The sequence below is a fragment of the Silurus meridionalis genome, chromosome 9, assembly GCF_014805685.1.
Source record: "Silurus meridionalis isolate SWU-2019-XX chromosome 9, ASM1480568v1, whole genome shotgun sequence".
Lineage (NCBI taxonomy): Eukaryota > Metazoa > Chordata > Actinopteri > Siluriformes > Siluridae > Silurus > Silurus meridionalis.
The window spans coordinates 17,854,925-17,867,981 of NC_060892.1; the positions used below are offsets into that span (position 1 = coordinate 17,854,925).

General features: G+C 39.4%; 1 protein-coding gene and 1 long non-coding RNA gene across 2 annotated transcripts in view; one reads left to right on the forward strand and one right to left on the reverse strand.

Moving 5' to 3' along the window:
* lmo1 (LIM domain only 1) overlaps window positions 1-3,561 on the forward strand; it is a 29,858-nt gene extending 26,297 nt beyond the window's left edge. Inside the window, exons 3-4 of the mRNA XM_046856841.1 lie at window positions 1,426-1,551; window positions 2,968-3,561. Of these exons, the coding sequence (XP_046712797.1) occupies window positions 1,426-1,551; window positions 2,968-3,073 (232 nt within the window). The 3' untranslated portion in view covers window positions 3,074-3,561. The remainder of the gene's footprint in view (window positions 1-1,425; window positions 1,552-2,967) is intronic.
* Window positions 3,562-5,216: 1,655 nt separating this feature from the next.
* The window catches only part of LOC124391460, a 30,302-nt gene continuing 22,461 nt past the window's right edge, over window positions 5,217-13,057 (reverse strand). Inside the window, exon 3 of the long non-coding RNA XR_006926980.1 lies at window positions 5,217-5,569. This is a non-coding gene — a long non-coding RNA (uncharacterized LOC124391460). The remainder of the gene's footprint in view (window positions 5,570-13,057) is intronic.

Here is a 13,057-nt window from a genome sequence, read left to right on the forward strand (position 1 = left end):
CTTACATTAGACACCTGCAGATTTTTTTTGGATTAATAGGGGGTCAAAGTACTGAGGGCACACAGTAGAATGCTGTGGATTTTGGGAAAGTTTTACGGTTTTAATATGTTCCTGATGTTACAAATCAAAATCCAATTGGCCCTGAGCTTTTGTGTAGCTTTAAAGCAGTCTAATATTTTCATTTATGGCTGTTTAGTACCAGGTTAGCTTTTTAGCCTTTTCTTTTTTTATAAATATATCAAATAGGTTTTTGTGAACATGTCCTCACTGAAGAATTACTCAATTCAATAATTTTTTTTTATTTATAGCAATCAACATTTGTCCCAAAGAAGCTTTATAGAATTAAACAGATTGCAAATATAAATTTCAGCATCTTAAACTAGTCCCTAAACGTTTTATCGAGCCATTCTGAGCGAGCCAGTGGCGAGAGTGGTGAGGAAAACTCTCTGAGATGGCATGAGGAAGAAACCTTGAGAGAAATAGATTTAATAGGTGAAACCCATTCTTATCTGTGTCCCACTGAACAGTTTCATCACAGCAGACGTTTTCAGTTGTTTACTGATAGACACTTGAATGCAAAATTGTTCATGATAATGAAGTCTATGTACATGGTCTTCTAAATTTGGCATCATTTAAAACCAGCCTTTTTTTCAAGCTTTGTGTAATTGGATGATGGATGTATGTATTGCGAGTACTAGCAATAGTGGAGGCGGGTCAAATTTAATATATTGATATTTATGCTTTGGATTCTTATAAGTATCAGCCAAAGGTCAGGTGATTAGCAAACAATGTGAACTGGTGAAGAACAAGAAAACCGAAACAAGATCAAGACCAGAAAATTAAAAACAGGAAACGGTGAACAAAAACAATTTGCTTAGTAAAACCCAACGAACTGAACAAGTTACTTTGCAATGAAATACAGGCCACAAAGAGGTATTTATACACACATAAACTAAATAAGGATGCGGATTCACCTGTGAATGTCAAAACACGCGAAAATAAGGACAGTGACAGGACAGAGACTTTACATAAATGACACACGACGCGAAAGATGAGAACGCGGAAGTCCGTAGCGATGTGAGTCAGCATGTGCTACACAATGCACGGATGGAGAAAGGGTGGGAGGGATCTCTTCATTTGAGAAACATGGCTTCCCTCAGGCAATCAGCTTTGAAGACTGTAAACATTTAAAACAAAACACTGACCTTATTACTGTTTACTGTTTAAATGGCTTTGCTTTATAGAGCGACTTTTGCACATCGTTCTATATACAGTGTATAAATGTAATAAATAAATATTTCCCTGCTTTATCCTGTACACATTCACCGCTCTGCTCCATGTCTTCGTCAGAGTGACTGCTGTATTGCGTCAGGGCTACAGCGAAGCAGAAATGTGTAAATGCGTTCTGTGTTTTGACTCTTGCAGGCTCTTCGGGACGACGGGGAACTGTGCAGCGTGCAGTAAACTGATCCCGGCTTTTGAAATGGTGATGAGGGCCCGAGATAACGTTTACCACTTGGACTGTTTCGCCTGTCAGCTTTGTAACCAGAGGTGAGCGGAACGAGAGATCTCCGAAAACTTCGTCATATAATGTTTCTGTATACGAGTCATACCACATGATCATTTTATCATCATTAAAACACTTTGTATCACTTTTCTGAGAATACTGATGTATTTCATTTTTGCTGTTTGATCCTTTTCTTTCCTCCACACGTCCCCGAGCTGCAGCGGCGCCGCTTTTAATGCTGTAGATGCGTGACATTCTGCTTAACACTGACTTTGCACAGTTATTACACTTATCTGCACCTTGAAATAGTGAAATAGTCATCATACACAATCACAGAAGTACTCAGCGGACTAATAACATGCTTCTCCAAAGTCAGGGTCACATCACAACATAGAGATCTAAGATAGAATTGTATGTATCATAATCCACACTAATTCATATCAATTCATATCAGAAGTTCCTGATCCTTTGAATGGATTTTTATAAGCGTCTAAATATTACTGTATACCTCATTTTGAAAAATAATTCTGTACTGAAAGAGATTTGATTTGGCCAAAAACAGACAACTCCTGATATAATTCTTATAATCACAGTGTTAGAAATGATGGAGATAATTGATAAAATAAAAAAAATTAAAAAAGAATTATAAATAAAAAGTTTAAATCAAACGCAATGAACTAAAGGCCGTGGATTAGAAATTTGGATTTGTTTAATGACAAAAGTTTATACATACATATTATACATATTTTTTAACCTGCGTTTTCTGATCGAATTCTGATTTTGTAGTCTTTCAATGTACATGAGCTTCAGAAATCACCAAATTTTGCCTCAGCATGGAGACTGAAATAAACACAGAAGCTTGGTCTGGGTTCGGCGTAGCTTTCGCTGATGGCAGGAACCCGATTTGTGCTGTGCCGCTCACTGCCACGGTGCCAACCCGGTAAATTAGCATGGCACTGATTGATAAGCGCCGATGCCACAGGCTGGGGTCTTATCACGCCCCACGCTGCCATCTGTGTAGCGTTTATATGCAGACATCAATGGGGAAAAAGCAGCGTGTACACGAGGGGAAGGTTTTAGGAAGCTTTTTAATTGCTGGACAATTTCAGGGGGGAAAAATTTGAGTTCTATCTTGGCGCAGGCTGACAAAGAGGCAGGATTTTGCTTTTGTTTTTCGTTTTTTAGTAGTCTCGGTTGTGTGATTTTATTTGGTGCCAGTCCTGTGAAGAAAAATGCTTGCTTTTGAAGTCACACCTTCATGAGACATCACAGGGATCGTGAACAATCAGGTTAGAACAAAAGTGACACAGACACAAACAGCCGAACAAACAAAACCCAAATAGGTTCAGAGGGAGTTGAGGACACATACAGAGCAACTCGCTGAGCGACTTTTCAACACAAACTCTCAGCACAGAAACAGAAAAAGCTATCCTAAACTCTCTGATGTTTTTTTTTTGTAGGTTCTGCGTAGGAGACAAGTTTTTCCTTAAAAACAACATGATCTTGTGTCAGATGGACTATGAGGAGGGCCAGCTCAACGGCAGCTTCGAGACACAGGTCCAATAACGCCGACCTGACCGTGGCAGCACACACACACAACACATACACACACACACACACACACACACACACACAACACATACACAACACATACACAACACACATGTACGCACGCACAGGGAGGAGCATCTGTCTGCTTGCCTGGAATACTTTTTACAGTATAAGAAGTCCTCTTTGGTTCTCCAGGACTCTGGTGTAAATGTTTTTTTCCCTCAACTCTGAGCATTTCTAAGTTCTGATGTACAGTCGTGCCTGCGTCGCTGAGCACTGTATCGCCTGTATGGGGTTTTTTTTGTGATGTTTCTTTTTTTTCTTTTTTTTTTTTTTTTTTTTTATCCTTGTTGTTCACAGTTAGGAAGGTAAGACAGAGGGTGATGTACAGTCAGTTTTTTTCTGTATATATATATAAACTGGAACATTTATTTTATGAAATTGTAATGCAATTTTATTACTAGTGTGAATTAAAGAACAAAACACAATTCTTAAATGTTCAATCTTGTTTTGTTTTTTGTTTTTTTGGGGGTTTTTTTGGACTCAGAAATGAGAAAGCTGATCCATGGCTGGATTTCAGTGTTTTTTAACTGCGTCAAGATTAAAAATCAAATAAAGATTCAACATTTTTGAGAATTTATAAAAAAAAAAAAAGGCTGCAAAAGTATGTATGAAATCAGACATGTAGCAGATACAGTGTGCCGACATATTTCTATTTTTTATTATATTATATATTATAAGTTCTGAGATTGAGGGTGAAGTCGCACTTCGCTCGGCTCTCCGTCCGATCCCGAGTGTGATTTGGCTCAGATTTCAAAGAGGTTTGTTTAAAGTGTTGATTTATTTATTTGCATTTTTAATAAAAAAAAAATGTTGTCATGTACACAACCATGTGCAGTTCGACATGCCGCAAAAGATTTATACCGTACAGTCCGTGACATAAAATGGAATTTTAAATGAATGAATGAACACGAGTGAATGAATGAATGAATGAATGACTGAGTAAATAAAGTGAAATAATAAATACGTTTCTAAACTAAAAAATAAATACATAATGAAAAGGATCATAATTAATTAAGTCATAAAATACAATTTCAAATAATATAAATGAAACATTTTTAGAAAAATTACCAAAATAGACATTTAAACAATATACAATACTGATTATTGACTTGTACAATAAAATCACAATAGGGTTATAATATTGATTATAGTGTCACATTTTTCTGACAGAATAATAAAAAGACAAAAGCTGGTTAATTTAAAGGGCTGCAAGTGTGACGACAGTGGAGTGACTCCAGCTTTCATCACATTACTATTATTATTTTGATCTGTTTATCTGTGTTTCTTGTTTCTTTGTATAGGAACCGCAGGAGAGCTGCTATACTGAGCCGTTTAAAGAAATTAGTTTCATTCATAATGGCGAGAGAATCAGTCGGGGGCCTTCAGCATATTGAAATTTCATTTACAGGCGTTCGATCTTTAGTTAAAGGACACAATATAACGCTAAACTCGGCTCCATAGTTTGGCTAAATGGAGGCTTTCATGCTGTTCATACAGAACTTTCTTGTCTTTTTTCTTGCCAAGCTTTCAAAGCTGCTTCAGACTTAAAAGGACATGCAATAATTAAAACAAAACGAGCAACTACAATCTTCAAGACCAAGTTTTCTTTTTCTTGTCCTTTCTTGGGAAGTTGCTCTTAAGGTTAGAAAAAAAAAAAAAGAAAAATGAATTTAAAAGAAGAGAGACGACGTGTTTAAGTTTTATTGGGCTGCTGTTTGCTTGTGTTGTCTTTGTAATGTCCAGGCAAAACCATATCATTTCAACCACTCAATCTAACGAACAAGTCACTCTGTAGATGTACAATTACTAACTTAAAGCCCTGGTGTTCCCCCTGCATAAAGTTTTGGCACCGCTGTATCATCTCCAGCATTGACGTACCATGCGGATATAAACATTCATTTTTGAAGATCGCTTTATTTTTTGTACATCAGCAACACTTATAACATTGTGTGTGTGTGTGTGTGTGCGTGTGTGTGTGTGTGTGTGTGTGTGTGTGTGTGTGTGTGTGTGTGTGTGTGTGTGTGTGTGTGTGTGTGTGTGTTGAAGAGCAGACCAGCTACCGCAGTGTTGCTGTTGTACTGAGAAAGATCTTCCGTTCTGTAAGGTTGTTATATTGGAGGTAGGGTTTATATATTATAACGTTGCTTAACTACAAATCAACACATAACAAAAAACAGTGAATTAGCTGAATGTTACATTTGACCTGTAATTGTACAATTAAGCCAGCATTATTCAACTTTCAAATCCTGCATCTTACAAGTGCAGATGGCCAACACATGCATGCTGACCTTTTATTGTTCAGTACAGGTTTTACACACACACACAGAGTGTCTAATTCCCTTCCTAAAATTACCAGGAGTGCAGCAGCAGCGGCAGCACTGTGGGCGAGATGTGACATTCAGCGAGCGTCTGTTCCTCCAGCAGGAAGTGGTCCAGCCTCATCATTTACTAACAAATAAATCAAGTGTACAAAGTGCATTCATTAGAAATTCATTAAAAACTCCGACTCACAGGCAGGTGTGCAAATAAAGGATTAGCGAGACAGCAATTACACCACATACGAGTACATTTTAATTACATCTCCTGGACTGATTTACACACACACACACACACACACACACACACACACACACACCTCCTGGACTGATTTACAGAGAGACACAATCAGGTTGCATGCAGGAGACGACTGATTACTCATTTACTGCAAGAAATAATAATAAGAAGACTTTAGAAGAAACACACACACACACACACACACACACACACACTCTCACTTTCCTGCAAGCATGCACGCACACACATGTACACACACACACACACCTGTGCTGTCCTTTACTCTACAGCAGCTATAAGCACTCATTCCCTCACCAGTCTCTGTTCATTCACAAACCGCAAAGAAGTGTAAACTCTACTGTCCTGATGTTGTCAGATCAAACCTGAAATCAGAGCCATACCTCTGACACTGGAGACTCCTTCCATGCATGTGAATGAGACGTTTTTTATAGAAACCATAACGTATTAGTCCGAGCACAAACCTGCACTACTGTCAGAGCAGGTGTTATAGAGAATAAATCAACACCTTAAGACCAATCACAATGCAGAATTTTCATATGTGCAGGACTGATGCTTTAAAATGACACAAATGGATTCACTCCTGTTTAATCTGAAATGTAGTTAATTAAACACAAAGACTTTCCTTTTCATAACCATTAATTATAGAGCAGACTGGACACTCGTTTTCCAGTCATTTACATTCCGATAGAAAAAAATTGGTGCATGTTCTAGACATCCAAAAAGCCAGTTCTGCCTGAGAGCTAAAGAAAAAATAAATAAATAAATAAAATCTGCCTGCGGAAGCATAAACTGGCTCTAACAGCGTTCTGCTCATTCTGTGATCTCATTCTTAAATTAAACCAATTTGCCTAGAAATTGGTTTTAAGGTCTGCACAGGGTGGTTCTGTGCATTAGCCTCCACCACACGCATTTACACACACACACACACACTAACACTGTCCTAGTCACACACCTCCTTTCCTCTCTGAAAATCATGTTTGACTTTGAAGTGCTAATTTTGGAAGTTTAGCCAATTTTTTTATTTGCTGCTTTGAAATCTATCCTCTAAGCCGCTGCAGCAGCGATGAAATATGCAGTCTCTCCACAATGAGGGATAAGTGGCCAAAATGAGAAGCGCCTGCTTCTCTGCCTGCACATTATATAACTGTGAATAATCTGCACGCTGCACTTTTTTTTTTCCTATGGCGCTCGCCGGTGCAATTTATTTCCACTAACATTATGCAGCCTCCCCTCCTCCTCATTTTCCAATCTGCCTGCCTTTCAAGCTCGGTGGGCACTATTTAGAATGCCGATGACAAACAAAAATGGAGTTTTTTTTGACCAGGAAAAACCACCCCGCCATCATCATAAAGTCGAGTTTCAAAACGGGAAGAGGGAGGGAAGAAAAAAAAAGCACATGTCGTCCATTTTGAGCGAAAGAGCGCCTCGAACCCCAGGAAAACACGATCATGACAAGCGTACGAATGCAGCATCGGAAATGTACATGCGATATGCAAACAATACATTCGAAGGATTGGAAATGATCTCAGATGATCAGCTCCGAATTATAATGATAATAATAATAAAAAAAATAACAATAATAAACATAATATTGCTAATGAGAGTCGGTTAAACAGCATAGGGGCAAGTCTAATTTACTCCCATGCTCCAAGGTCTACGTGAAATTATTTTCTTTTTATAACATCGTCAATGGAATAATAAAGAAAACAGTGAAAACACTGATTCTATTGTGGCTGCAAAATGTCATTATTCGAGTCAGCTTTGGAAAGGAGAAGGTCTGAGATCAGAACAATGAAGGAAAGGCCACGGTAATGGAGGAGCCTTGAATCTCACCTCATAAAGCGGCCTAATGGATGCACGGATGACCTCAATCGCAAACCTCGCTTTTATCCTTTCCAAGCTGTAGATGGCAGAATTATGTTAAAATAAGTTGATCAGATTGACTCCTCACAAAAGCCTGTATTTTTCTCCAACACACACACACAAGGCAATAATGATACAGCAGCCAAAAAGCCTAGGGAGAGAGAAAAGAGAGAAAAGATTTAGAAGCCCCCAAACCCCAGCCCTCTGTATGATCTCCAGCCCCATCCGATGCTCTGCCACGGCCCTGTACTCGGCAATAAATTGCTTTAGTAATCAGCTTTTTGAAAAGCTTATTTACTGCTTGTTTTTTTTTGTTTATTGTGCTCCTCCGAATGAAATATAAAATTGGATTTCATTAGATGTGCAATTTTCTCTTTCTCATAAAGAAAGCACAAAGAGAGAGAGAGAGAGAGAGAGAGAGAGAGAGAGAGAGAGAGAGAGAGAGAGAGAGAGAGAAAATCACCTTGTTGGCTATAGAAAGTGGATTCGGGGTGCAGTGTATATATTACTGCTGATTGAGTTTCTCTCCAGGCTGATGCAGTCCTCTCCTGCTGTAACTACTGATAGAATCCTGAGTGTAACGTGAGCTCCGCTCTGAAAGGAAGGCCTCTTTCGAGACATTACACCTCCTTATCCTATAATACGCTATGCGGTAAAAATGCACATCTGTGACGTCAAAGCACCACCTGCTCCTGGTTTCCGAATCAGACATCACGCTCACTGATGGGCCATAAGTTCCTCAGATTGTGACCCCGAATCTAGAACATAACTCTGTTCCCTGGTCATGGAGCTAGCTTTCAAAACTGTTATAAAGTTGCTGTATAATTGCATGTTTGCTTTTCAGACAAGTACATGCCTTTGAAACAGGATTCATTTTACTAATACTTAAGCGATGTACTCCATCACTCTGACAGCTCCATCACATTGACAGCTCCACCACACAGACAGCTCCATTATTCTGACAGCTCCATTACTGTCACAGCTCCATCTCTCTGACAGCTCCACCACACAGACAGCTCCATTATTCTGACAACTTCATCAGTCCGACAGCTCCATCACACGAACAGCTCCATCACACAGACAGCTCCGTTACTGTGACAGCTCCACCTCTCTGACAGCTCCACCACACAGACAGCTCCATTTTACGGACAGCTCCATCAGTCCGACAGCTCCATCACACCAACAGCTCCATCACTCTGACAGCTTCATCACTTCGACAGCTCCATCACACAGACAGCTCCATCACTCCTACAGCTTCATCACTTCGACAGCTCCATCCTCTGACATCTCCATCACTCTGACAGCTCCATCAGTCCTACAGTTCCATCAGTCCAACAGCTCCATCACACAGACAGCTCCATTACTCTAACAGCTCCATCACTCCGACAGCTCCATCAGTTTGACAGCTCCATCACACAGACAGCTTAATCATTCTTATAGCTCTATCAAACCAACCGCTCTATTACTCTGACAGCTCCATCAGTCTGACAGCTCCATCACACAGACAGCTCCATGACTCCGACTGCTCCATCACACCAACAGCTCCGTCACTTTGACAGCTCCATCACTCTGACAGCTTCATCACTCTGACAGCTCCATTACTCTGACATCTCCAACACTTCCACAGCACAGTTCCAATACTTCGACAGCTCCATCACTCTGACAGCTCCATCATTCTGACAGCTTCATCGCTCTGACATCTCCATCACTCCCACAGCACAGCTCCATCTCTCTGACAGCTCCATCACACCCAAAGTTTTTGATGTTTCAAAAGATGACTCAAAAGATGAAGAAGCAGAAGATGGGGAAGAAGATGGAGCAGGAGAGCAGAAAAGTGTACACTATACCCGTTTCAGTGAAGATTAGCTTCACTTCCACATTGGTTTACTTTTAAAAGCACATCAGAAAAGTGGTTCAGTAAATCACATGGGTCAGTAAATCACATTTATCGAATTTGAAGGAAGTGAGAGGATTTTTTGAGAAAATGATGACTTGCGGAGGAACAGAGCCACACCTGAGATGACAGATCACCTATCCAGATTAGAAGCAGTTACTCATAATCCAAATTAAACATATTTACAGTAGTTACCTTGACTACAGCAGATGCATTAATAGCTGCTGGGAACTGAGCAGTAAAAGGCCTTTAGTTGCACATGGCGGCTTTGAAGTCTTCCCAAAAACGCAATAATACCCAAATTTCACCTCTTTCTTCAGCTTCTCATGTCACATCAATCCTTTAGAGCTGCTGCTGACCTGATTGTTCTGTGTTCATCAACTGAATAGATGTTCTAGATTGCATTTGATAGAGCTTTCCAGAACATCAGTGATGCCCATCTATACCAGAACTCATCATTTCCACAGAACTGTACAGTGAGCCGATTGATTTTAGAGCGTGATGAATTTACTCGAAGCACAGCATTTATTAAGTGAGAAACGATGAAAATGGAAAGATCTCAGAGGGACTTTCTGAATGAACATCAGTGGTTGTAGGTTTCTGACTCAAGAAAGTGCATCAATGCTATCTCCGACAGGGTTTACATCACAATCTAACATCCACTCTTTCCTTAGACTTTTTTCTCATTGTACTACTTGTGCCCTCTTCAGATCAACAGATCCAATATTATTACTAGGTTTCATATACCTGCTTTCTGAAGACGTCTATAAAATACACTGTATATATAATGTAATGTATATTGTATGAATGTGTACAGAATAAAATTCAAGGACATTTACTACGTATAATGTTGCTCACATCATAAAGCAGCTGGTGAATGTTCCTTACAGTGAGCTCTGGGTATTAAGAAAGAGTTTTTCTTGCTACATTTCTTCATCGTCTCTAACATTTTTGTAGCTGTCTTGTCAGTTCTCATCTGCTGACTTTGGCTGCAGTGTCTAAATCAAACTAAAATCAAACTATGTCGTATTCTAAAGCCGAGTGATCTCAACTCACAAGCATGACATTCTTTTATTTTAGGCCCTGAAAACAAAGCTGGATTCAAAAGTGCACAGTATAAACATCAACATTAGCATGAATTGAACATCAGCAGAAAACAAGGTCAATTTGCAAATGAAGATGTCTGAAATGAAGGTCAGGGAAAAGAACAGGAAAAGGTAGCCGAAACAGGAAGCTACATGCTATGCAACAGCAAGTGTATAGGAAACATTACTTGGTCAAGTCAAGTCAAGTCAAGAGGCTTTTAATGTCATTTCTACTATACACAGTGGTACACAGTACACAGTAAAAACGAGACAACGTTCCTCCGGAACCCTGGTGCTACACTAGACAACATAAAGCTACAACACAACACAAGCTACATAAAGTGCATCGAGTGCAACCTAGCGCAAACAGTGCAGACAAAAAACAGTACAGACAGACAGTGCAGACAGACAACACAAGACAAAAAAACAGTATAGCGCCGACTAGTAAACCTACTGTAAACTCAAATTAGTTTACAGTAGGTTAAACTAATCTGGTCCTTCAAAAGCACAAAACCCTTTCCTGTTGTTTTTTCTTTTAAGTATTTTCAAATAGAGAATGTTAACGTAGCCTAAAATCCAAACAAGATCTCTGCAGATATGACACACTTTCCACAAGCAGGTACAACGTGCTTCATATATGATTAATTAACAGCGGCAGGCTGCCATCTGCGTTTTATACCGATTCAAAGCGAGATGCACCTTTTGATGTGAACCTTTAGGGAACGAGCGTCGTCTTTGTATTTCCAGCTTGATTAAACACAGTGCTCGGGAAACTTCACTGATTCAAAGGCTCTTTAATTTCTTACTGAGAAGAGGCAATTTGTGGTATTTTATAAATCCTGGTCATGTCCAGCTGGCATGCTGAATTCTTTTTCTAAGTGAATGTTCCACTCAGGACCAGGGCCATTCGCCGGCTCGTTTCATTTTTTTTTTTTTTTTTTTTTTTGAGCCCTCCCCTGTGCCACAAGATAAAAAATTGATTCCAGTAAATTCTCACCTGAGATCCATCACAGCGAAAAGGCTTTTAAAGGTCACACATGTAATAAGTTCCGATGGTCTCAGTCACTCAGATAATGGGCCTTTAGTCTACTGTGCAGTGCTGCTATAGAGAAATAATGGAGTAATCTGTGGACCATTCAATTCAATAGAGGCCCGAGCAGCAACGCTGGCCCGATCCGCACGATGTTGGGCATGTGCTGAGGAGAGAGCATGACTGATGGAGGAAAAGCTCATCTCCTTCTTTTTGCCGTCTTAACTGCACACACCTAAATATCTGACATTTTAAATCTCTTTGTACAGGCTTCAATCCTAAAACTGCAAAAGATTGGCAAAAAAATTGGAAAAGGGCAAAAAAAAAAAGGAATGCTAATAAAGAGCTGCATAGACAAGTCTGTCCTTCCTGCAGATGCATACAGTTCTCATTAGACACCCAGTGTGGTCACCAACCGAATTCATAATCTAATGCAAATTACTCTGTGATTGCTTTCAAATAAAATAATTGTGTAATAAAATGTTCCATTTTAGGTTCATTATGAGAAATGAGCTCTTCGTTCATCTCGTACAGGTCTCGAACTGAAAGATTTAGACCCCAAACCTACGTGTGTGAACATGCCAATCCCCCAAATGGGATTCATATTATTCACATGTGCCTGTGTTGAAATGATGTTCAAAAAAAAAAAGATCTACTCCTTCTCTGCCGCATCAATTTCCAGTGACTTCATCTCGGAGATATCAACCGGACGCTCACTGACGAGACTCAAGCCAGATTTATGGAATTTAATACAGTGGAACGGAAAATGTTAGGGATGTATAATTTATGTCCGATTCATTGAGCACAAGTCTTCATTGAGGCTTATCAACTTATGGAAATGGACAGAAGGCAGAAGGGGACATGGTGAGCAAAAAAAAGCAAAATGTGTAACTACTCAGGAACAGAGCACAGCTTTTACATGTTATAGCACTGAAAGGTCAAAGGTCTTCGCGTAACTTTTGTTACTTAAAGTGGTGAACTTGCTGTTCAGAGCTCAACAAGACACCAATCATCAAAATCAAACAGTAAAATAAATAATAAATTAATTAATGGATGGATGGGTTGATGGATAGATGGATGGATGGATGGATGGATGGATGGATGGATGGATGGATGGATGGATGGATGGATCGATCGATCGATCGATAGATAGATAGATAGATAGATAGATAGATAGATAGATAGATAGATAGATAGATAGATAGATAGATAGATAGATAGATAGATAGATGATAGATAGATGTCATTTCGTATTTTGGAGTAAGTGCTGTTCCTGTTTAACCCCTGAACTCTATGAAGAGATGCAATCATAGAATGTCATCTACATGTGATAAACAAAGTAAGATGAATCATGCTTTGGCAACTGTGTTTTTTATGTTTACTAAAAAAAAAGAATAGGAGGAGGTGGCTGAGGAGGAGAATATGAACCCATTCATGGCTAGGGAAAGTGTCCAACTTGGGATGCCAATTTTGCAGTGGGAGTTTGAGCC